Raw genomic sequence first — 25,950 nt, 5'->3', positions numbered from 1 at the left:
ACACTGTGTTTCTATTCTGGGCTTCAGAAAGAATATAGTAAATAGGAATTTTGAAGGGGAAAACATTGTGTTTTTTTAAGATTCATTTATTTGAGAGAAAGAAAGCACAAGTTGGGGAGGGGCTGAGGGAGGGGGAGAAGCCGCTCCCTGCTGAGCCAGGAGCCATGCAGGAGTGGATCCCAGGACCCTGAGATCATGACCTGAGCTGAAGTCAGACGCTTAACTGACTGTGCCACCCAGGTGCCCTGAACACATTGTTTTTATCCTTCTTATCCTTCAAGGTTTTGTAGCTTGACTGAAGTTGTGAAACTTTCATATATGAAACAATGAAATCAAGAGCATATGATTGAGTGCCAAAGCATTTCAAGAAAGACATAAGAACCAAGAGAAAAGCCTCCGACTCTTGTTAAGCTTCCAACTCCTGATTTCCGCTCAGGTCAGGATCTCAGGAATGGGATTGAGCCCCAAGTCAGGCTCCACACTCAGTGTGGTATCTTCCTCTTTCTCTCTCTCTCACTCACTCTGACCCTCTCCAACCTCTAAAATAATTAAATAAATCTTAAAAAAAAAAAAAGAGAAGATACTAGAATGGTCACAAGTCTATAGGGAGGACAGGAAAGGGCCTACCTTTGATTTGAGGAAACAAAATTATTAAAAATCATTAAGAACTATAACTCTTTGAATGAAATTAGAATTATGAGTCCTTGTTGATTAAACAAATAAACAAATACTCAGACAGGGAGAAGAAAAAGTTCTTCCTTACAGTAGGCTAACAATGAATGAGTAGGAAAAGAATGATGGCATTTGAGAAATCATCAATTATCACTAAAGCTAGTGATGATCTTTCTCTAATAAGCCTGCCCTCTCTTTCACGAGCCTCTACAACCTCAAAAAAGCCCAGTGACTGACCTCAAGCCATTACATAAGCCAGGCGATCCAGACACTCACATCTGATAAAAAAATTTAAACACACCCACTAAAATATGTGGATTTCTTTGTTCTCACATGACATATGAATATGTATTATTATTTGGGCTTTTTTTAAGGTTTGTTTTTTTTTTAATTTATTTGACAGAGAGAAAGAACATACAAGCAGGGGGAGCAGGAGAAGCAGGCTCCCCACTGAGCAGGGAGCCTGATGCCAGACTCAATCCTCAGACCCTGAGATCATGACCTGAGCCGAAGATAGATGCTTAATGACTGAGCCACCCAGGCACCCTGTATTACTATTTGTAACAGAGATCATAAAACATACAAAAACAACATGAAATGAATTAAATATTTTAAATAATTTTATTTTGTTTATTGTGTAGAAAAGCTTATGAATTTTTAAAATTTACTTGTGTTAAAAAGCTTTTGTGCTTTTGAAGTTTATTATACAGAATTATAAAACAAATTAAATTATTATAATATATAATTACATATAATTGAAATTAAATATATAATATAGACATATAATTATATAGAATTATGTAAAGTTTATTATATAGAATAGCTTGAATAGTCAACTGATTTATTAAAATTTTACCAAAGGTATATGAATAATGTGCTTTATTACTGAAATATATATAGGGTTAGCCTTGGTAAAGCAGCAACTTGAAGGCTTAATCCCAGGTTTCTTTTATTTTGAGACTGGTCTGAATGTCTATGCTAGCTGGGTAAGCCAGCTATGAATGATACAAAGGTCTGAGCGGGAAAAAGGCACCTTCTTGGCTGTACTCTGTGCATTGTGACCCCACCTCCTCCCCCCCATCAACACCTACACAAACGTTTCTGTTGTAACTTGATTGACTAGTCACCTTTCATGTACTCTTGTCCAGCAGTTGTTTTATGAGCTAATTGGAAGTCACCGCATTTTTGTATTTTAAATATATGGGTACAAGTCCCACTGAAACTCATCATTTGGAAAAATCTTAGATGTGTTGAAAAATTTATCTCTTGTATATATATGAGAGTTTTTCTAGATACGTATCATTTTGGCCAGAAAAATCTAATAATGAAGCCAACATTTCAAAACATCTCTTTTCAAAATGCTCTCTTCCCAAAAGGACTGTTTTGCAGAAAGCAGTTATTTCTCACTTAAAATATCATCTTTACTTTGAAAGGAGAGCTTGCATTCTTTTTTTTTTTTTTTTTTTAATGTGTATCTGCTACATGGAAATGACTGGCAGCCATTTTCATCACTACAAAGGTCACTAGATTTAGGACACTTGTCTTTTTGTAAAAGAAAAATTTTGGGGGCACCTGAGTGGCTCAGTGGGTTAAAGCCTCTGCCTTCAGCTCAGGTCATGATCCCAAGGTCCTGGGATCGAGCCCCACATCGGGCTTTCTGCTCAGCAGGGAGCCTGCTTCCCCCCCTCACCCCCCACCCCGCTCTCTCTGCCTGCCTCTCTGCCTACTTATGATCTCTCTACTCTCTGTCAAATAAATAAATAAAATCTTTAAAAAAAGAAAGAAAAATGTTGTTTCACAACCCTTTAAATTATTGTATGAGATGTGGCACAACACTTTCAAGTTCATTCCCTCTCCCTTTCATCACAAATTGTATTATTTAAACCCCTGTTTCCATTCAATTCATCACAACAGTGATTCTCTATAGCACCTGATCTACATTATGTCATGGTAGACTAAAGAAAAACAAAGTATAGGGGTGCCTCCTTTGTGGTGCCGACCTTCCTTTTAGTGAACCTTGGAATCATACCCAGTATGTCACCTGCATCATAAGTGAAGGCTATTTATAAAGACCAGTAAAGCTTAATTTCTTTGTTACATTTTTAGATGAAAATGAATAGAAAGTTCTAGTATTGTCTCCCTCCGTCCTGAATGGATCACTGTGCATCTTTAGATCTTCAGTCCTCAGTTCTCCAGAATATTCACTTTGTCACCATCCCCAGGGACTTCCTCTCCTGGGCGCCCCATGCTCCAAAGCTGCTTCTCCCTCCATCCTCTCCCCTTTCCCTCCATCCTACATGAAATGTTCTAAATTGGTAGTCGTGGCACCTGCTGACAAAGCAGTCTTGTTAAAATACAGCAAAGCCTCAGGATTTGGGGATTTGTGACTCCATTTTAAATATTCATTTTGCAAGCTGTGCCTTCCTCCATAAGTATTTGATTCCTGTACTTTACAGATACGTTTAACCTTGAGCACGTGTCATGTTTCAGTGATGCTGCCTAGATTTTTGTAATCTGCCCCTTTAGCTGGCTCCCCAGCCTTCCACATTCTCAAATCTGCTCTAAATACTTCTCTGTGTTAAAAATTACGAATATGTGGAACTTCTTCATGTTGCTTTTTCCTTTATCCCCAGGGGGTCAAATAATCTGGCTCCTGATGCCTGAGTCCATGTTGAGCTCACACTGCCTGGGTCTCTTTTTGTAAACTGTAGAGCATAATACCTTGTGCACAAAGCAGGAGCATGCCTTTCCCACTCACTCTGGTATCTCTCTGGTTAAGGGGAAATTATTCTGCACAGTTAACATTTAACAAGAAGCTATCATCTTAAGAACTTTGCCCACTTCTCCTGAAAAAACTCAGGTTAGGAGTACATTGCTTTTTTGAGTTTTCGTTAACAGGATGTCTAAGAAGTAATAATGCAGGGAGTCCAATAATCTATTGTAAAACATAGGCCACATCAAATCAATCAAATATAAAGGATCAAATCTGTAATTAAAATACTGAAACACATGCCCTCCTTAACCATCCAGAAGTCTTAAAAGGGTGTAAGCCTCTCTCTCAGAATATCTCCATTTGCCTAAATTTCCCCCTGCCTACATGCCCTTACCTGGACAGCCTCACCACACCCTTGCTCACTTCTTCCCGGTCTGTGCTGAGGCATCACCTCCTCAAAGTAGCGTCCTGACTTCTCCATCCCATTGTTCTTCATCCCCTTATCCCACCTTCCTCTTCTTCACGGCACTGATTACTCTCAAGCATTGCTTGTGTGTTCTCTGTCTGCTTCACAGAATGTGGCTCTGGGGGTGCAGGCATTCATTTTTCCCTGTTGTGTCCTCACCTCTTAGAATAGGACTGGCCTGAACCCAATACAGCCTCTCAGTCACTAATGTTGAAAGAATAAGCAAATGGCCACTAAGGAGAAGTTACAGGAGAGCCACAGGAGAAATGCAGGCTTCCTCCTGTGTGACAATATGAAGCCACCTCGAAAGTCTAGTTCAGGGAGTGGGGTAGAGCCAGGAGTGTTGGTGGCTTCCCAGACCCCTCTCTCCAGGTAGGAGGAAGTGAGCTGAGGGACAACTGAGGAAACGAGAGCCAGTGTGCCTATAAAGGCTCTGAAAGGACACTGAGGGAGGACCAGGTACCTGCACCTCCTGCTCGGACTGAAGGATGAGGGGATTGGAGGGAAAAGAGACAGGGAGAGGAGCTGGACTTGGCATGACTTTTCCAGAAGTCTCCATCCAGTCAGTGGGTGTGGTCTGACTATGAGACCACTGGGACGCTGGGCCCAACTGGGCCTAAATCTGGGCTGCACTCTCCCCCAATTTCAGCACAAGACAGGCAGCTCTTTCAGTACTTGACAACCCCCAAACCTAGAGTGGGTCCGAGATTCAAGAGTCCCCGAAAAGCAGGGTTCCCTCTTGTCTCAGCAGAGGAAAACTAGAGACACAAAGGGATGACGAGCCATGGCTAACACTGCTCAACCCTTTCTCCAAAAGAGATTTGTACCAACAGTCACCAAAACTTTCTCTCCCATCCTTAGCTGACTTCAGAAATCATTGGGATGACATACTGGTATGAAAGCAGTGTCAATCACTTCCTTTACCTGAGCAACTTTCCATTTCAGCCCAATTACTGTGTAGCACAGGAACAATTATGTGTATCATTAAATACTTCCGATTGCCTAGGCTATGTGTCTATTTAGACAACACTTTTGAAAACAATGTCGCATGTTCCCAGCCCTCATAGTTCTCAACTTCATGAAGCCAAGCTGCCGACTCACAGTGTGGAATTAAAATCATAAAAGCAAAAGGACCATGAAACCCAGGTGAGGGGAGTTTAGGGAAAGGTCTCCTGCTATGTTTGAGATCAGGCAGCCAGGATCAGGCAGCCAGGATCTTTCCACACAAAAGCTAACACTTGCTAAACATTTACCATGTGTTTAATAACTTTACACATATTAACTCAACCTTCGTGACAACCCTATTGGGTAGGTGCTGTTGATGGCCCCTTTCTGCCCAGCAGGAATGGAAGCTTAAGTAACAAGGTCCCAAGTCAGCTGGGTAGAAAATGGCGGAGCCAGGGTTGAATTCGGAAACCACATGTCCAAGAAAAAGACATTAAAAATGTTGATCATGCCCTGGAAGTACACCAACTAAACTGTAATTGCACCTTCCAACATGACTGAAAGGAAACTTGCTCTACAGAGCTCGAAGTGGGGAGTTCTAAGGGGGAAGAAGAGTGATTTCCCTGGTGCATGGTTCAATGCCTGAGATGGTTTCGAGGTGCTTTTCTTACTGCGTGCCAGGTAGATCCAGCCGTGAGCTCAGATTTTTCCAGGAGGACCACATCTTTCATCCCTGCTTTGGCGAGATGATAAGCCAGACTCACACCAACACAGCCGCCTCCAATGATCACAGTTTCTGCTCTGTCTTTCCATCTTGTTTCTGCAGATAAGGGTGCATTCTCCTCTCTGGAAGACAATTTTTTTAAATGGTAGTTTTCCTAGGCAGTCGTAGCTATAGTTTTTCTGACTCATGTGTTTCTCCTGGTTTCTCTAATACCTTAACAGTGCCTGGGAGGTTGGCATTGTGCTGCTTTAATCATTTAGGACATCTAAATCCTGACTGATGCAACCTGGTTAGGGGAAGGAAGAGGAGGCATGTGATCCCCATTCCATATAATTCTGGTCCATTGAAACTAACAGAACTAAAGAATTGAAGGTGACCTTTTTTTTTTTTTTAATTTCCAAAGGATGTAGAGAATAATTTTTCTCAGTCTACGTAAAGAACACACTTATAATCATTTTATTCCATGAAAACCCCTAATCAACGTGAAGATTAGCTTCTATAAACCTTGATCTCCTCCTCCATCCACTGTGTTCCAGGCTGAAGAGACAGGTGGAGTAAAATGTTACTTTCTCACTTAATTTCCTCACTGCTCACGTTCTTCTCTCATTTTATAATTATTGCTCAGGGGTTCAATATATTTATTTGCATGACATTCTTCCTAGCTGGATCGTGAACTTCTCCAAGACACACTGTGAAAGGCAAGGTGTAATTAAGAAGAGGAATATATATACACCCCTGTTTGCTTATACACAGACGATGGGGGGGGGTGGGATTCAGAGGACACTGTTAACAGCTGACTAGGGAAAAAGATGGAGGTAGGAGTGGCTTCGCATTGGGAACCCTTGAATACTATTTCACTTTGTATGTGGGTGCATGTAAAAGAAAACAGAGAAATCTAGAAGAAATCCAAACGCCCACTTCTTGGAGGCCAAAGCGCCCCTGACCCGGCACACTGCCTCAGGCCCTCGCTCCCGCCCCGCAGCCACCCAGCCTCGGGCCTCAGCACTGGCCGGGCCTCCACTCACCCTTGGCGGCCGCAGGCTGAGCGCTGGCGGCCGGGGGAGCCCCGCAGCGGGAGGCTCTGCAGAGGGAGGCCCCGCAGCCGCTGTGCGCCGGAGCGGAGCATGGCGAGGCCAGGGAGGCCGAGGCCGAGGGCGCGGGCAGCAGCTCCGAGGCCAGCCGAAACCCTGGGGCGGCGGGGCCGGCCGCTCCGCTGAGAGAGGGAACCCTCCCCCGGGGCGAGGGGCGGGCTCGAGGGCTGGCGCGCTCTCCCAGACCCGGCGCCCACACAGTCGCGGCGGGATGGCACCGGCCGGAGTCCCCGGGGCCAAAAAGGTGAGTTTCCGGGCGTCGGCGAGGTATTCAGCCCCTCGGGCCACAGGGCTCCCGGTGCCTGAAGTTCAAACCCCACCTCAGCTCTTGGCTGGGAACCTAGACGGCTCCGCGCCTGGGTTTCCGCGATCGACAGTTGCCGGGGGGTGACAATGCCACCTTGGCGACAGGATTAGATAATTTTGGGTAGCATTTATGGAGCCCTGACCCGGTGCCCCATGCTGCGAGACTGCTTTATGCAAATTATCGCGTTTTCACGATTATTCCCATTTTTCAGATGAGGAAACTGAGGCCCAGAGAGTCCGGCAACTAGCTCAAGGTCACCCCATTCTACTACAGGGTAAAGGAGGAGGGTGAAGTCCAGTTTCGGATTCAGGGGCCATGCTCACATTTTCTATCCTCAGCCCACCAACACCGTCAGGTCTTCGGGTCAACTTGCCCCAGAGCTCGGTTCCCTCACGTTTTGGGAAGGGTGGTGGCCTGGCCCTGCAAGCGGGGGGCTGGCCTGAAACCAGTCCCGGGTGCAGACCCTCCCATACCCGAGGCTGCAGAAAGGTGGTATGTAGGGGGATGCCCAGGTAGGGGGGTGCATAGGGTGGTTTGGAGGGGCTCGGCCTCCTCTCATCAGTCAGATGGGTCTTCCTGACCCCTTCTCTAGGCTTCATTCCCCATCTGCTCACCAGCTGTGAGCCTTGTTCCCACCACACCCTTCCCTGCTTCTCTGCTGGCTGTGTGCTTGCTGAGGAGAAGGGGTGACAAAACAAAATTAGGAAAGGCATGAACTTGGACGCAGGACATCTCCAGGATCCCTCAAAGCAACCCACCTGTGCCCCAAAATTCAGTAAGGGTGGGGAAGGGAGCAGCTATATAGCTGTGGAAATGTGAACCACTGATCTGTTTATAATAAAAAGTTAGGAATAACCAAGGTGCCCAACGATGGTGGGCTCCCTAAATAAAGGTGCACCCACTTACCAACTTATTAGGCAGCCAATTAAGAAGCTAAGTATGGGAACAAGCAAACTGCTTTGGCAATGTTACCTTATGAAAGGAGTTATACTTTGTCATGGACTGATCTCAACTACGTAAAAATATTTATATATGCATTGCAAGGAAGGAAATAATAATGGTGATAATTACATAAGATATGCAACATGGGTTTAACAATTAATGAAAAAATCTTTGGATATGTTTTTCTGATTATGAACGTAAAATATGGGCATTGAAGAAAATGAGCTTAATAAAAAGATAAAGACATTGTGCTGATTTCTTCCTCTAAATCTTCTGTAATACTGTGCTCACCTTGAGCTCATTTTTTTAAAAAAGATTTTTAAAATATGCTGTCCCCGTCCAATTTCTTCCCAGCCCCTGCTCTTGTAACACCAAGACTATCATATGATAACCCATGCTAATGTGTACCCGAGAGTTAAAATGTTAGTGGAAATCACCTAATCTCACCTCTCCTGTCAGCTAACAGGTACATCTTAAGAATTCATTTGATTGCCACAGGGGACACCTCCAGTAGCCTCATTAATCCCCAAGAGCAGTCCTAGTGGCAGCTTCAGGCAGAATGGGTGCCTGGTAGCCTCCCGCCAAAGGGTGAAATTGGTCTGCTCTTCTGTGTGTGAACAGAGTCACCTGGGAGCCAGACCTTAAATCCAGAAGTCTAGAGACTGAGGTCTGCAAAAATGAAGAAAAAATGCTTCTCGGAGCTCACTGTCAGCTCTGAGGCAGAGTCACTGCCAAAATGAAAGACAGAATGGAATGAAAATAGAAATGTACTGGAAGTAAATTTACAGTGATCTGTGTTTTCCACAGTCCTCCGTCATACTAGCGCTGTCTTTAGATCCTCCTGGTGTAGTAAATAATTGAGGTGGTAAATAGAGCAGTGAAGGAAGAACTAAAAGATGCTCTGAATTCAAATCTTGATGATGTGGTTATTTTGCTAATGGCTATTTAGAAAACAGGCAAAATTTAAAATTTTGGACAAACCTCTAGGTGACAGATCAAAATGCCTTGACTTGTTATCACGAGGATACAATCAAAATAAGCTCTGTCATTTTCTTAAAACCCTAGCTAATTTTCTGTTCCAGAGTGCCATTTTTTCCCCTCTTCAGGACCAGACTTGCAGCATTTATGAAACAAGGGACATTTTCAAAAGTCTTCCCTGTCTGCTAACTCTTGGCACAGTTTATGAAGGGCCTACTCTTGGTGAGCTGCCATATGCGGTGGTAGGGAGAGAGACAAATGAGATTTGTCACCTGAGCCTCAAGCATTTTAAAGCCAAACAGAGGAGACGGGAAGGTAACCAGATCGTGCAATACAGGTGATAGATGCAGGAATGGATGGTGTTTGGCCTTAGGCAGAACAAAGCAGGAGGCAATCCCAGATGAGAGTAGGTCAGGCAGGGTTTCACTCTGCGGCAACGGAAGATATGCCGGAGTGGGCTGGAGTGAGATGGAGGCCATTTCAACAATGTAGGGGCACTGAGGACGGGAGGGGGCTTCACTTCTAAGAAGTGTTAAATAGATACACTTGTCATAACCCTGGGACAGACTGGATGTGGGAGGTGAGATACTATCCTGTAACACCCAGATTGTATGGCAGTGTTTTTCCCCCTCTAGAACTAAATTTGATTCTTAACATGGTTAACTGAACTGAAGTGTTAGATTTTTCAAGACAACATTTTATGCAAACGACTCTGCTTCTGATTCTCTCTTCCATAGTCCTCTGCAGCATTTATTTATCACGCGAGTTGTGAGGACTTTTTGACACCCCGGCTTTCCCCAAGGTGGCCAGACATTGGGTTTCTTGAGGGCAGGGACCTCATCTTATTCCAAGGTGTATTATCCTATCCCTCTTGCCTGGAACTACACCTGGCAGGTGGAAAGGTCTTGGGAGAGTTTAAAGTTGAAGTCCTTTTTATGTTTCAAAAGTTCAGAATTAAAAGGGTGAATTGCATTGTATAGAAGAGAGAAAGAGGTGAGAGTCATAATAAATCTTAACATTTCTTCCACATTCATCTAAAATTCATTTTTAGATATGAAGTATGGAAAAAGTACCCAGAGTCGGGAGCCCTCTCTGTCAAAACAGTGTCTTTGGCTAACACAGTTAACACAGCTGGTCTCCATCCCACTTCCAAATTCCATTCCAAAATGGAGATGCTGTGGATAAGGTGGCCTCAAGTACAAGCCTTGCTAATGTACCTTCTGGGACTGCAGACTGGTTAGAAGAAGCAACTAGATGCTTTTCTCCCCCACTCATGCATTGCTCTGTGTCCAGCCGTACACGGGCTGAAATGAACTGACCTTGATTTTCAATAAAAGGTTGTATCTCGGGATGCCTGGGTGGCTCAGTCTTTAAGCGTCTACCTTCAGCTCAGGTCGTGATCCCAGGGTCCTGGGATCGAGCCTTGCATCAGGCTCCCTGCTCAGCAGGGAGTCTGCTTCTCCCTCTGCCTACCACTCCTCCTATTTGTGTTCTCTTTTTCTCTCTCTCTCTGACAAATAAATAAATTAAAAATCTTAAAAAATTTTTTAAAAACCCCTACCTTTAACTAAGGCAGTCTATACAAGAGGAATGGGGATGGCCATGGGGGTGTTTGCAGTGTTTCTAAAAGATGGTCAGCAAAGCCCTCCCTGAAAAGATGACCCTTGACCAAAGTCCTGAAGGAAGTAAGAGGGTGACCCATGCAGGTATCTGGGGGAGTCACCCTTTAGACAATGGAAACTGTAAGGCCTTGGAGAACTGCTCTGCATACAAGTATGGCTGGGCCCAACAGAGAAGTGGGAGTAGAAAGAGGCTAGATTAGGAATTTAGAAGATCCAAAGTCTACTTTTTTACATGCTTAGCTCTGTGACCTTGGACAAGTCACTTAGCCTCTCTGAATGTCTGTTTCCTCATTTATAAAATGGGAATAAAAACCATCTGCCTTACCTAGCTCATAGAGTTGTCCAGAGTACCAAATAAAAACATGTATGTGAACATGCTGGAAAATGTAGGGCATTGTTATGAAACTATGTGTCCCTTAGGATTGTGTGTAGTGGTTACACAAAAAAGAGTCTATTTTTTCCACCTAACATGAGGTCTTACAATCCTTGGTTGCTGCAGCTAGCTACTCAAAGTTGTTATTAACACACACACACACACACACACACACACACACACTGCTGCTAGTTACACCAGCTTTTAGTCAGCTTCCAATGGGATGGGTAAAAGATGACTGCTGTTCCTCCAGGACTTATGGTAACATTCCAAATAGGAAGGAAAAGGAAAAATGCCCAGATTTTTAGAAGGCAGTACCCCTCTACATCAGGAAAGCAAAACTTTTCAGAAATCTTTAACTGACTTCCACCTATGTCTCACTGGCCAACACCATGTCAAATGGCCACCCCTAGGAGCAAGGGAGCCCAAGGATTTGTTTTAAGTTAGGGACACTTGTCTCCCCAAATGAAATACATTAACAGAGAAGAGGAGAGAAAATACATATTAATTAGGCAACTATCACTGTCTGCCACAAACATGTTGAAAAACCAAACTAATTATCATAGAATCAGCACTTTCACTATAACTTGACTCAGATTAAATGTTATTTGAGAAAAACTATTCACAGCACTTTGCACAAAACGAATATCTGGAGTGTCCAAGAAATATAATATACTCAATCTTTCTGAAATATTATTAGACGTTGAGGATTTTAATGGAACTGGAGCTGTAAGAAAACAGTACCACTTTTCCTAAAATTGGAGACTGCTTTTAGGAGAAAAAAAAAAAGGTGTGTATCCTAAGTGACTTTTCTTTCTTTCCATCAGGGTATTTTGAAACGTCTGGGTAGTGGAGAGGTTGTAGTTGGAGGTGACAGCTTTCTCATAACTCTGGAGAAGAGGGGCTACGTGAAGGCTGGGCTCTGGACTCTGGAAGTGGCAGCAGATCATCCTGACGCAGGTCAATGGAGGCATCCCCCAAGACAGTGTTTAATTCAGAGGGTGACAGTTTGTTTAAATCTGACTGAGAGAAGATAAATAAAGAATTCTGAGTGTTGTCTAAGGACCGTTTCACTTGCCAGAGTTGCCAAGACCTCGAGACAGTGACAGTACATGGGCTGAAGCATATAGAAGAAAACGACCTCTCCCTTTTCCAGTGCCCCCCTCCACACACACACTAGCATCTTCAGGTGTAGGGAGTGCTAAAATACACACCTTAATATTTGTTCCATGAATATCCACCCTGTGGATATTCAAGAGTTTCCTTAACAAAGTGAAACTGCTATTGCTTCACATTAATGCCTCTGGCTAGTTTGTGTCTTGTACTGTAACAGTGTGCTTGGTAAAGATGATTAATGGTAACCACCAGATTAACACAGCATAGATAGACATTTGGGGTTTGTTGGGGGAGAGGGGTGTGAAGGGACCAACACAGTTTCACCTCATCCCCTGAGCTAGAAAAAAAAAAACAAAACAGTAAGAGTTGGAGGTAAAAACTGTGATGGGATTGGCGAGTAACATCGAACTGGAGCTTTGATTCTATTTTTACTCTTCTTTGAGAGCAGTCTCCTAAACTAAAGTGGAAAATAAAGCGGAAGAATGAAATGGTTGCAAGCTGGGAGTGGGTCTTTTGATTTGCTCTGATCATATTCATATATGCACCATGTATCTGAGAAACCTGGATCCTGTCTTGATGCTTCCACCCACCAGCTGTGTGACTGAACAAGTCATTTGACTTTTCCAAGGATAAGTTTCTGTTTTGTTTTTTTTTTTTTAAGATTCATTCATTTATTTTTGAGCAAGAGTGTGAGTGGGGGGAGGAGCAGAGGGAGAAGGACAAGCAGACTCCGCACTGAGCGTGGAGCCCAATGTGGGGGTCAGTCTCACAACCTCGAGATCATGACCTGAGCCAAAATCCAGAGTTGGTTGCTCAACCGAAGGAGCCGCTCAGCACCCCCAGGCTTAGATTCTTGACCCATGTCACAGGAGGATATGACATGACTAGCTGTGAGGCCTCCTGAGTTAACCAGCATAAAAAGCCCAACACATCATACCCACTGACCAATTTTATTGTTTCATCAGACACTCAGAGTTATATGGTAGGACCAAATTTTATTTCTCTGGCGCTTAGCACCAAGATTTCATCTGGCCCACAGAGAACTTGTTCTTAATTTTAGAAGATCTTTTTGCTCAACCAGGAAGAAAGTGTTGAAATAGCAAGGATGAGGACTGAGGTTGGTAAGAGATGAAGAGAAAGGAGGGAAGGATGTCCTGACAGCCCAATGAAAGCTCTCTGACCGCATCTCCCCAGCTGCCTGCTGTTGAATCAGTTTGGTGGGGGCACCACCGACACATATCTTGTCCACCATGAGAATTTCTTCATGGAAGGATTTCCTTACTGTAAGTAGACTAGCCGCATCCTCCACAACACAGGCAAATGAATAAACCCTCTGTAGACCAAAAGACCAAGGGGCAATTGGTCACCCAGACCTTAATGTCTGCCTATGGCTGCACCAGACCGTTGAGGCCCATGGACAGGACAATATGAGGCCACTCCAAACAGTCCCAATTTAGTATTGACTCTGCCATTTCCTGTCCTTGAACTCTACTGACCTTAAGCTGCAATTTTTTAGAACCAGTCTTGAAATTGTGTGTGATTGAAAGAGATTGTGAGTGCATAAGCTGCATTTGCTGCACATGATAGCTCCTATGAATTTTATCTCCTTAATTTTAATTTTAAAATCTACTTTGTAGTTCGTCAACTTCACATGGAATTCTTGAGAGCTGGATCAAATGTCATGCAGACTTTCCCTTTTCTGCCAGTGAGGACAATATAGATAGCAAGATAAACTGTCATTTTTGTGGGGGTGGAGATGGGGGGTGGGAGGAGGGCAGGGTTTAGTGTCAGGGATCATCTGTAATAAAAATAACCTCTTGAGGGTAAGGTATGGAACTGACTTAATATGTTACTAATAACAAACTCCACATAAAATGTTTATTAAGAAATTATTATGTGAATGAATATTTACTACATAAATGAGCTTTTCTCTGCATCTTTAGCTGGGGTGGAGGGGAAGATAGGACTGGGAAGGAATAAGCCATTGGAAGGAAATGGTTATCCTGTGCTATTTTTCTGTAGAGAAAACACTTCTAGATGCCCTTTTCACCTTATTTAACCATCTTCTCTTCTAACTTGTCCATCTAGAGATAGGGTGGTCCTTGGGAACACAGCACTGGCCTGGGAATGAGAAGAATTGGGTTTGATGCCCAACTTTGCCACCTGCTGGGCATGTGACTTTGTGCAGGATGCTTGGTTGCTCAGAGCACTGGTCTTCTCTGTGCAAAATGGAGATCATTTATGCTTAAATGCACAGGGTTATTGAGAAAACTAGAGCGGGGAAGAACGTGTAAGTACTGTGTGATACTGTGTACATATAAAGTGTTCATACTTGTCAATGCTCATGCCCATTTACTCAGTCAACCAACCAACATTTATTGAGTACCTGTTATAGTCCAATCTCTATGCTCAAAACAAAGATGAAAGAAAGCCATGGAGCCTGTTCGAAAGTGGCTCACGGTCCAGTGAGAGAGGCAAACACAAACATTTACTAAAATGCCATGTGGTGAGTACATTAATGGAAATATAAGCTCACTGGTAGGAAAGGAAAAGGTCCCCAACTCTGCTGGTCTTCTCAAATTGCAGGGTTTTTTAAATTTTATTTTATTTTGATTCAATTAACATAGAGTATATAATTAATTTCAGAGGTAGAGTTCAGTGATTCATCAGTTGCATATAACAGCCAATGCTCATCCCATCACATGCCTTCCTTAATGTCCATCACCCAGTTACCCCATCCCCCTCAAACTGCAGTTTAAACCGTGACTGGGACTTGTCTGATTTGCTCATTGCCCCCTTTGTTATCTATTACATTTACCGTGATAATGCCAGGCTCACCATCCAAACTCTTGCTCTCTGACCTCAGTGGGAAGATGTGAACGCTGGTGACTGTGACCTTGCCGGGGAAGTGGCTGGCAAAGGTGATGCTTTAATAGCAGAGGGATCTGCCAGACATCGGTGTGCAGACACCACGAGGATGAAGCTAGAGTTAAAAAACCGTAAGTGACTCTTAATCTCACAAAACAAACTGAGGGTTGCTGGGGGGAGGGGGATCGGGAGAGGTGGGTGGGGTTATGGACATTGGGGAGGGTATATGCTATGGTGAGTGCTGTGAAGTGTGTAAACCTGGCGATTCACAGACCTGTACCCCTGGGGATAAAAATACATTATATGTTTATAAAAAAAATTAAATATTAAAAAAAAAAAAACTTCTCTCGACTTCAGCTAGAGGTTTTTACCAAGAAAAATGCAGACTTCTTGATTGCAGGGGTAAGCCTAGTATTTTAGGGAGAGGAGTCACCCTCTTCTGACAAATCCCACTATATAGTCTTCACCTTTCATGAGGGTATTGGATTGCTTTGTGCCCTCATTTCCTCAGGGTACAGGGTCAAAGGTTTATGTACATGCATTGCTGTCAAGGCAAACATCTCTCACTTGCATGCTGGGGTTTAGTGAAGTCCAAGGGCAGAACCCAGAAGAGGCCCAGCCATAGCCTTGGTTTTCTTTGGATGGTTGTAGCAGGTGACTCAAAGGGACCCTACAATGTTGGGTGAGAAGGGAACAGTGCTTCAGGGAGCAACCTCTCCTGTGGCAGAGGCAGGGCTGGACAGAGCTGTGTGGGGGTGGAGGCTTCGAGTGAGCAAAGCTTAGGAGGTAGGTGGCTAGTCAGGCTCATGAGGCCCCACTAATAATACTCAGTACCAGCAAGTTTCCTTGCCCTCCTTTGTCCATGCTGTGCTCACTCCCATCCCTCTGCTTTCACTCAAGCTATAACATATGAGGGATATTTTGAAGAAAGAAAGAGAATTGGTCATTGATTGGACATGAAGGCCCAGAACATTCTTTTTCTTCCACTTCTAAAAATGAAAAAGCCCTCATTCCCCATTTCCCATCTTTGCAACCACCTGGAGTCGAACTCTCAGCCCAAGTCTCTACCCCCAACAAGGCCAATAATCTCCCAGCTGCTGTTTCCCTTATCACTCTCTGAATCTGTTGAAAAGCTTGCTTCACCAAACTTCCCAAGGCTCAGGGCCACCCAATCCTGGCAGACGCACTTGGCAACAATCACCTGCACAGATGGGCACAAACTCCACCTGATAGGTTCTCCAGACGGATGGGAACACAAGTTCATTTTGTTAAGAACCTCTCTGTGGACTCTCTCTGCCATTCCTCACACATTGCTTCTGCAGAATCTAAGTCAAGAAGACAGATTTTTGCTGGCTTTTCTTCACTTCCTTAAGGTCAGCTTTTCAACTGTGGCCCTTAAGGGCATTCCTGGGAAGACCCCTACAAATGACCTGGGTTTACCAGGCAAGGTGTCCTGTCCACCCTCGACAAACTCAGCAGCTATTCCTCCCTCCTCTGTGCCACAGCGGTCTCATTGGGGGAAATCCCATCTAAAGAGAAGTGAATATAAAATCACTTTGAGGGGCACCTGGGTGGCTCAGTGGGTTAAAGCCTCTGCCTTCAGCTCAGGTCATGATCCCAGGGTCCTGAGATCGAGCCCCGCATCGGGCTCTCTGCTCGGCAGGGAGCCTGCTTCCTGCTCTCTCTCTACCTGCTTCTCTGCCTACTTGTGATCTCTGTCAAATAAATAAATAAAATCTTAAAAAAAAATCACTTTGAAGTAGAAAGTATAATAAACTATTCATTATTTTTCAGAGATTACCCCAGCTCCATAAAGAGGAGTATAAAATTTATTAGTAAGGGTCGCCTGGGTGCTCAGTCAGTTAAGTGCCCCAATCAGTTTCAGCTCGGGTTGTGATCTCAGAGTTATGAGATCCAGCCCCACAATGGACTGTCCACTCAGTGAGGAGTCTGTCTGGGATTCTCTCTCTCTCGCCCTCTACCTCTTCCCCTACTCAGGTGTGCTCTCTCTCTCTCTCAAATAAATAAATCTTAAAAAATAATAATAATATTTATTTCTAAAATGTTCATTCCTGGGGCACCTGGGTGGCTCAGTAGGTTAAGTGTCTGCCTTTGACTCAAGTCATGATCCCAGGATCCTGGGATCCAGTCCTGAATCCAGCTTCCTGCTCAGTGGGGAGCTCCCTGTCCCACTGCCCCTCCCCCACCACTCATGTTCTCGCTTGCTCTGCTCTCTCTCTCTCAAATAAATAGAAGATAGCAAAAAAAAAAAAACCCTTAGTTCCTTCAAAATTATGATTTTAAATACTCAATTACGTTAAAAACCTTTGTGTTGTTTTTCTGTTTCTTTCCGTAACAGTCTTCATCTTGCTGAATCAATGATCTCTGAATGCAAATCTTTATATTACTGTTAAAGGAATTAAAATGTTTACTCAGAAGAGTATTCCTTAGTTTGATGAAGACCTGTTCCTCAGTTAAGTTTTATCACATATACTTGGTCATTCTTACAACGATTTTGCAACATATTTATTTCACCTTTCAAAATCTGCTTTACATTTGGACCAATAGAAAAAGTGAAATCTCCCTTAGTATTTTGAGCATGCTGAAGAAGCCGTATGGGCCGTGGAAGTCTTAAAAGAATCTGGTAAGCCAGTGGCAGCTACCATGTACATAGGCCCGGACGGAGACAAGCGCAGTGTGACATCAGGAGAATGTGCTCTTAAGCTGGTGAAGGCAGGTAAACGGACCCATAATGTGGTCAGCAATTCAGCTCTTGTTTGAGAAATTTAACAAAGGTTACTTAATCTTGTGAGAGCAGTTCAGCAAAAGAATTAACTGGCACTGGTTTCCCTCTTGGTAAAACTTGGGAAGTAGAGCAGGATAACTAATCTCTAAGGCAATTTCCAACTATTAAAGAATAAAATAAGTAAAATGTACAAGTTCTTTATTTCTTTGCCTAGGGATGGCCACTGTGGGCGTGAGCTGCAGCTTTGGGCCCAGCAGCAGCTTGAAGACAATGAGACTCATGAAGGAGGGGCCTATAGGGCTGCAGGCTTGAAGGCACACCTGATGGTGCAGGCCCTGGGCTTCCACACCCCTGACTGTGGCAAAGGTGGGTTTGTGGGTCTCCTAGAATATCCCTTTGGTAAGTTCAGGGCATAGGAGCGGTCCTTGTGTTTTCTTTTTCTTTCTCTCTTTCTTTCTTTTTTTTTTTTTTTGAAGATTTTATTTATTCATTTGAGAGACAGAGAGAATGAAAGAGGGAACAGGGAGAGTGGCAGAGGGAGAAGCAGACTCCGCACTGAACAGGGAGCCCGATGCAGGACTCGATCCCAGGACTCTGGGATCATGACCTGAACCGAAGGCAGACGCTTAAAGACTGAGCTACCCAGGTGCCCTGTCCTCATGTTTTCTTATGCTGACAACATGGAAAAGGCTATAATGAACAGTTATGGTACAGTCTAATGAAAAGAGACAGAGTAAGACCAAAAACAGTCGATGTTAATGAAAAAAATGAGATAATCTAAAGTTCATCATATTTTAATTTTATTTTTAAAAAAATATTTTATGGGCACCTGGGTGGCTCAGTGGGTTAAGCCGCTGCCTTCGGCTCAGGTCATGATCTCAGGGTCCTGGGATCGAGTCCCGCATCGGGCTCTCTGCTCAGCAGGGAGCCTGCTTCCCTCTCTCTCTCTCTCTCTGCCTGCCTCTCTGTCTACTTGTGATCTCTCTCTGTCAAATAAATAAAAAACAAAAACAAAACAAAACAAAAAAAAAACACTTTAAAAAAATATTTTATGTATTTATTTATTCGTCAGAGAGAGAGAGAGAGAGAAAGAGAGAGCACAAGCAGGGGGAACAGCAGGCAGAGGAAGAAGCAGGCTCCCCGATGAGCAAGGAAGTCAATGTGAGACTCAATCCCAGGACCCTGGGATCATGACCTGAGCCAAGGGCAGCTGCTTAACAGACTGAGCCACCCAGACATCCCAATAATGTTTTAACTTTAAAAGACGCCCATCAGAGCGCCTATGATGTGAATGTAGGGTCAGTGACAGAAATTCTGTGATCATTGTGTTGCAGGACTAGAGCCCAGAGTTGGAACCAGATGGGATATTAAAAAATATGCCAAAGAGGCCTACAACCTAGGGGTCTGGTACATTTCTGGCCCCAGGCGGGGGATTTCTGGCCCCAGCTTCAGACAAACATGGCAGCTGGAGAAGTAGCCTTAATATGCACATCAAACCCTGGATTTGAGCCAGGTGGGAATTGTTTAATTAAAATCACTATTTTTCTCTAACCTCATTTTATTTATTGGTAGAAACACTATGCATGCAATAAATATTCAAAAAGTATAGAGTGTATAAGATTAAAACTATGGCCGCCCCTCTCCTGACACCTTTCCAATTCCCAGAGTTAATGACCTGTTTGCTGCTTGTGTTTTTAAGTCTTATACCTAATGTCTGGTTTTACAATTTTAAGCTGTAATTACTGCTAACCCTTTACAAAGCCTCAAGCATTTAAATCATGTAACATTCCCCTTTTCTCCCTGTTTTACTTTTCCCAATTTTGATTACATTTTTACTTCTTCTGTTCATTATCTTTATAAGTTTGAATTTTCTGTTTAACTTCCCATTTCCTTAATCCATTGATGTAAAGCAACATCTCTTACTTACACTCTGTAAAATAAGAATTAATTCTTTCCACTCCCCTCTACTCTTCCTCCCTCATCTACCTCTTGGCATAAGTTACGCCATTACTCTTAAATTGTCAAGGTTTAGAACCATTGTGTTCTGCTCTATAAATATAATTAAGTCTTTCAAGCTTTATAGATTTATTATAAAAATGTAAAGCTAGTAAATAACATTAACAATATTATTACAATTATATTAAACAAACAGGATTCATGAAATATAATAATCAGAAGGCAACTTTCTTTTTGTCTTCCTCTGTCTCTTTAAACCTGCTCATTGGGTGAAGTCTATCCTTTCTCCCTATCTGAAAATACTGACATGCCCTAGGACTTCACTGGGTCCATATTAGGCAACGGAAAGCTCCATGACCACTTTATTTAGCAAACATAGTCTTAATTCAGGAATTAAAAGTGTTCAGTTCCAGGGACACCTGTGTGGCTCAGTCAGTTAAGCATCCGATTCTTGATCTCAGCCCAGGTTTTGATCTCAGGGTTGTGAGTTCAAGCCCTGCATTGGCATGTCCACACAGGGCATGGAGGCCAATTTTTTTTTAAATGTTCAGTTCCACGTAAAATCAAAATCTGGAACACATGAAAACTTGTATTTTCTCTGGTTTTCCAGCAGTTGCCTTCAAAAGGCAGGCAACTAGGGAAGGCCTGGCCAGCCTGATCCTTCTCTTTCTCTGTCTCATGCTTCCAGCCCTCTCTTCCTATCTTGCTAACCAGGATTTCTGACCTCTTCAGATTCAAGGGGAGAGAAGAGAGGATGGCAAGCGGAGTCAACTGCTTGTACTTGGCTGGCAGCCTAACAGGAAGACCGCATTTTCTGGGCCTGGCAGGTCTTCACCAGTGCTCCTTACAGGCTTCCACTGGGAACTTTGGGTCTGTACTTCTCATGCCACAGGCATTGCATTCTTCTCTGTCTGCTACTTCCCTTTCAGATCCTGGCTTTTTCAGCAGGGGGTCGTGTCTAGCTGTCCTTCCTGGTGATTCTAAATACCTCCAGATTTCAAACACATCTTTTTCTGAAAGGTGTTATGAAACCCAATGCTTGCTTTTGATAGAAATGTGAGAAAGGCATTAATGGACATAGTTTTTTAGTCTGTAGGTTGAAACTGAAGTTCTGTGTGTATTTGGCAAATATATATATACACACATACACACACATATACATATACATATATATATTTATATATAAATATATATACACACACAAATATATATATATATATATATATATATATAAAACATATTGGACTTATAAAGTAGGTAAACATTTTAAATTATTTTTTTCAAACACAGGACTAGAGGGAGTATTGGGAAAATCTGCTGCCAGCTTCAGGCAGAGCTTTCTGTCCTTCTGGACACCTAAGGAGTGGTGAGAGGAAACAGTGAAATGACAGAACAGAAAGAAATCCCCCTCAAGTCCCATCTGGAACTCTTACTTGCCTTTACCCTCAGCGCACCCTGCTGTCTCCAGCTGAACAGCTAATGTGCTCCTGGACCTTCAGTTCAGGTCAACATATGCCTCTTGCCTTCCTGCTGTGGATGAGCACCCAACTGGTGCTGCCCGAGATGCAAAGACAATGAGACAGGTCCCTGGTCCTCCAGTTACTTACTGTCCAGTAACGTCATGGTCCATTCTTTGGAAGGTCATCAAGAATAGCAAAATTTGGCTTTTAGGGTCAATCTGAGATGTTAAAATAACCAGAAGTCACTGAACACCAAATCTACTGGTGAATTCAGGCAACTAAGCTAGGTGCTGGAGGAAGATGGAGGAGCAATGAGTCTGCTTTTCTTACATGACTTACTTGTATAATGACTCCAAGGGTAATCCCAAAGGGATAGATGCAAAAAGTGTTTTGAACAATGGCAGAATTATTGAAGTAAGTGTATAACTTTTCAAAGTGATTACTTTCAGAGATGATTTTACTTAAAAGTGTTAGGTCCTTTAAAAAAAAAAAGGTGTTAAGTCCTAGAATTTTTAAAATGTGTCTTTAGAGGGGCACCTGAGGGGCACATTTTTAAAATGTGTCTTTAAGAGGTGCACCTGACTGAGGGGCACCTCAGTCAATTAAACATCTGACTCTTGATTTCCACCCAGGTCATGATCTCAGGGTCATGAGATCGAGCCCTACGTCCAGCCCAGCAGTGAGCCCTGTGTCTGCACTTGACATGGAACCAGCTTGGCATTCTCTCTCTAGCTCTTCCTCTGCCCCTCCACCCTCAGTAAAAAACATAAATCTAAAAAATGTGTCGTTATAATCACAAATAGCTAAATTATAAACTACTTAAGGACAATGACAATGTGATATTCTTATATTTTTCCTTAAAGTATTTAGCACTGTGCTGTCCTTAGTAATAGACACTCTAGATGCTCAATGAAATACTTATTTTTGATTGTTAAAATAAATAAAAATAGATCGACAGTTTTAGAAGAACATTTTAAGAGTCAGAGTTCTAATCTATCATAGTTTAGTATTTTCTTGACTTAGGTTTGTGTTATTTGCCATGTGCCTCTCTTTATTTTTTCCAAAACAATGTATTAGTTTGTGACAATTTATACAATTAAAGATGATTTACTGTTATTGTGTTTGAATATTTAAAATACCATGGAAATCCTTTGGAAAAATAATAGCAAACATTTATTAGGTTTTCAGGTTATTGCTTCTCTCTCATTCTCACACTCTATTTATCCAACCAGCCATTCATTCATCCATCCATCCACCTATCTATTTACACTCATTTGTCCCTTACAGGGGTTAAAATATGAGAGTGTTTTTTTGTTGTTGTTGTTGTTTTTGTTTTTTTTAAAGACATGGATCACAAGTAGGCAGAGAGGCAGGCAGAGAGAGAGAGGGAAGCAGGCTCCTCGCTGAGCAGAGAGCCCGATGCGGGGCTTGATCTCAGGACCCTGGGATCATGACCTGAGCCGAAGGCAGAGGCTTTATCCCACTGAGCCACCCAGGTGCCATATGAGAGTGTTTTTAACGCAGTAATTTAAATGTGAGGAGACTGAGGTCCATAGTTAGTAAATGGTAGAACTGGGATCTGAACCCACATGGTCTGGCTCCGGAATCCATGTTCACAAGGACTGTACTGCACAACCACTATCATATACACTGCTGCTGCTTTTATTAGATGCTATCCAATTTTTCTGTTGTGGAGTTTCATGGATTTTATCAGCTTTGCTTAATATGAATCAGCCCTTCAATCCTGTTTTTGTGAGGTAGATAACCTGGAACTCATTAAATGTTGCTGCTGTACCCATAACCCCACTGTACTGGAAATTAAAGGGTAAATCCTTTACCATCCTCCCAAGGCCCTGGGGGTCCTTAAGGATGATTAATACAAATCACTAAGCCTGAGTAGCTTTGCCAACATCTTCAACCAAGGCCATCCAATCACTGTTTGGACTTTTCCAGTCGGAACTCACTACCTTGCAAGATCACATATTCTTTTTTAAGATATATTTCATTCTCTGAAAGTTATTACGTACATTAGCCAGAAATCTACTTATCAATAGCTCTTGCCTATGTGTCCACATATTGGTCTCTGGGCACCCAAAGAAAAAAATTTATGGTTTCTTCCATATGAGAGAGTTTCAAAAATTTGAAGGTAGGTGTCATGCTTCTCTATACTTACTCTACCTCATTTCCCTCAACCAAAGACATAGACTTCTAAGATGTGCCTTGCCATACTAGCACCGTGAATTGGACAATTAACTTTTCTACCTTCATTTTCTCATCTCTTAAATGAGGTTAACAACAGAACCATCCTCATTGGATTACTATGAGGATTAAGTAAAATAACAAGATACTTAGGAAGAGTGTCTGGCATATAGCAGGCATTCAGTGTACATAATATAGTGTAATATAATTAAGTGACTTGGTTCCCATTCCCTGTACCCTCACGATGACTCTCCTCCGGCCACACTCCAGCACCAAAGTCTCTCCTTAAGTTTAGTACCCGGTCCCGAACTCCGTGCTCCAGGAGTGGATGCTCGTACAACAGCTTGATAGATGAAATAAATAAATGAATAAATCTTAATTATATATGTAAGTCATTGTTTTCTACATAAACTTTACAAGTATTTTGAGAGTATAGTGGAAGTAAAGATCTCTTACAGATTCAGCATAATGATTAAGTAGCTCTGGAAAAAATTAACAAGAAATGTACAAGAGCTGTTGAAGGGAATTTGAGGGTGCTACTGTAGGATACAGATTAAGACAAATACATCTACACATGCTTATGAAGACAAAGACACAATCTTGTAAGATGCAAAGTTATTCTAGATTGATTAATAATTATCATATAATCCCAGTGAAAAATATCATTAGAATTGAGGGAAAATAGACATGCAAACTCTTGGGTTCATATCAGGAGAAAAACCATAGGGGTTACAGGAAAATTAGAAAAACCGAGGTAGTCAGGAAGGTGTAGCCTTGCCAAAAAAATCACTATATGTAACATAGCTGGAGCGATTAAAGCCACTGGATATGTGCATTTAAAAAAAAAGAAAAGAAAGATCAATAGAAGTTAATGTATGATAAAGGGGGTATTTCAGGTCAGTGAAGAAAAACTGGACTGTTTAATAATGGACAATCATATGGAAAGAAAAAAGTAGATCTCTTAAAACAAGTTCAAGGTTGATCAAAGGTTGATTTTAAACATAAATGCATGAAAGAATAGTCATTAAAGAAAAAAACATCAACTTTACCATGCAAAAAAATTTAAATGTCTGCACAAAACTCAAAATCCTCTAAACAGAGGTAAAGTCAAAGGGGAATAATGTGTACAAGGTTAGTAACTACTGTTCCAGGAGGGGATCTTGAGCCATCTTAGTTCAACTCTCTTCCCTTTTATGCAGATATTATGAAGGTGGGGCTCACCTATGAGACTGGGATTCAGAGTTCCATTCCACCCAATTTTCTTGGGCTTCCAAGTGTTATGAGAGGGAGCTGTATGCAGCTGGGGACCAAGCAAAACCTTGGAGTAAGCACCAGGAGCATCACCATTCTTCGACAATCACTATTCCACTGTAAGCTATGACGCTGGGAGTCAACGGTGCCAGGAAGCACAGTGCACCCAGCAGAGATGATGTGAGCTTCCAGGCACTGCCAGAGACGTCAGGCAACTTCTGGGCATGGACACATTCATTATCCCTTAACATGGTACTTGCTAGGCGCTACTTGCCTCTTCCTTTCCCAGGCAGCAGGTCTTTTCCCTTTTGTGGCAACTTCTGGGGATCAGTTTCCAGCTCCTGCACCCTGCACATGGGCATCATACTGCCTTCTCTCCATTTCCCTCAATTCCCACAATCTTTTAAGGTTTTCAGAGAAAGCCTCTTTTCCTCTCACAGTATGAGTTACAATAGGATGTTAGACCAAAATTAACAGAAAAATGAAGTCCACTTTCCTAAAAGGCATTTTTATTGGAGGCGGGGGAAATATTTGCCTTAGAGCTTTGCAGTGTAGGGAAAAGGGAGGGATAACAGATTTACAGATTAAAGCAATCTGAATGCTAATATCCTGCTACAAATACCACACCTTTCAGAAACTAAGAGACTTTCCTTACCCTATAGATTAGGAAATATATTTCCTTAATCTACGAAGGGTCAGAAAAGATACGCAACACATTCAAAATTAGATAAGTACATGTCAAAACAATGAAATATCTTTTTTCACCTATCATTGATAAAAACCAAAAAATTGATAATAATTTATGGTGATAAGGGTATGGGGGAAAGACTCATCACACATAGGCTTTTTGTAGAAGTGTAAACTGGTACTATTTGTAAAGAATAGGCCATAGCAATGAGCAGTATCATTTCTAGGAATGTAACCTATATTTATTTTCATATTTGTGCAGAAGTACATATCTGGAAATTACCAAAATATCCATAATGAAACATCAGTTAAGTGAATTAAGAAACATCTATAGGATGATAAACAATGGAGCCATTAAGAAGAATACATTAAATGGTCAACATGTACCGAAAATTAAGAATAAGGTAATCATCAAAACCAAGACTGCCCAGTGAAACGAAGAACGACTGGCTTGAACCGGCTCTTTCCAGTTCTGCAGCAGATGTTTACTGTACCGGGGACTTACCTAGAAGAGTCGATGGCCCCCTGATAAACCCTGCTTGCGCTGCGGGTAGAGTCAACAGTGCACGCCCTGTGAATAGCTGTTAAGGGATGGAAGACATGTGTGGCATCTAAGGAGCGAAGTTCAGCTGGAAAAACAATTCCCTTCACCCACAGCACAGACCAGATCTGATTCCCTTCTGCAAAACCGTAAGCAGAGTTAAGCAACTCATTTTGGCTGTACAGTCAACTGCCTTGGAGACCAGCACGCACTTTGTCTAATCAATAATGCAAATGCTGGAGAGAATTTCAGGAGGCTACAGTTTCGCCCGCCATCAGAGTTATTTTCCTAAA

The 25,950-nt window shown here is 42.6% G+C and overlaps 2 protein-coding genes across 4 annotated transcripts in view; one reads left to right on the top strand and one right to left on the bottom strand.

Annotated features, from left to right (window-relative positions):
- The window catches only part of DMGDH (dimethylglycine dehydrogenase), a 61,841-nt gene extending 55,127 nt beyond the window's left edge, over positions 1–6,714 (bottom strand). Inside the window, exons 1-2 of the mRNA XM_032847845.1 lie at positions 6,546–6,714; positions 5,468–5,642 (exon numbers count right to left, since the gene is read on the bottom strand). Coding sequence (XP_032703736.1) covers positions 5,468–5,642; positions 6,546–6,646 — 276 coding nt within the window. The 5' untranslated portion in view covers positions 6,647–6,714. The remainder of the gene's footprint in view (positions 1–5,467; positions 5,643–6,545) is intronic.
- On the top strand, positions 6,681–25,662 carry LOC116861303 (S-methylmethionine--homocysteine S-methyltransferase BHMT2-like). 3 transcript variants are annotated; one of them, XM_032847854.1, is made up of 4 exons: positions 6,759–6,855; positions 11,661–11,793; positions 18,898–19,076; positions 25,587–25,662. In XM_032847854.1, exons 1-3 carry the CDS (start codon positions 6,823–6,825, stop codon positions 19,038–19,040), a joined length of 309 nt encoding a protein of 102 aa, XP_032703745.1. In that variant the 5' UTR covers positions 6,759–6,822; the 3' UTR covers positions 19,041–19,076; positions 25,587–25,662. The 3 variants fall into 3 exon arrangements, 2 of the variants coding, with proteins under 2 accessions (XP_032703745.1, XP_032703744.1); XM_032847853.1 differs by lacking the exon at positions 25,587–25,662 and adding an exon at positions 20,810–21,099; XR_004381461.1 differs by lacking the exons at positions 18,898–19,076; positions 25,587–25,662 and adding an exon at positions 13,010–13,083 and having other exon boundaries at positions 6,681–6,855.
- The last annotated feature ends 288 nt before the right edge of the window (positions 25,663–25,950 follow it).

The sequence above is a fragment of the Lontra canadensis genome, unplaced genomic scaffold (assembly GCF_010015895.1).
Source record: "Lontra canadensis isolate GAN:19392208 unplaced genomic scaffold, GSC_riverotter_1.0 scaffold4, whole genome shotgun sequence".
Classification (NCBI taxonomy): Eukaryota; Metazoa; Chordata; class Mammalia; order Carnivora; family Mustelidae; genus Lontra; species Lontra canadensis.
This window is presented reverse-complemented; position numbering and strand designations above follow the sequence as displayed.

Bases quoted from the DNA above. Each gene is read 5' to 3' on its own strand.
- LOC116861303 (XM_032847854.1), top strand. From the start codon at position 6,823: ATGGCACCGGCCGGAGTCCCCGGGGCCAAAAAG. The intron at 6,856-11,660 runs GTGAGTTTCCGG...TCTTTCCATCAG, and splicing joins GAGTCCCCGGGGCCAAAAAG to GGTATTTTGAAACGTCTGGG. The intron at 11,794-18,897 runs GTCAATGGAGGC...ATTGTGTTGCAG, and splicing joins AGCAGATCATCCTGACGCAG to GACTAGAGCCCAGAGTTGGA.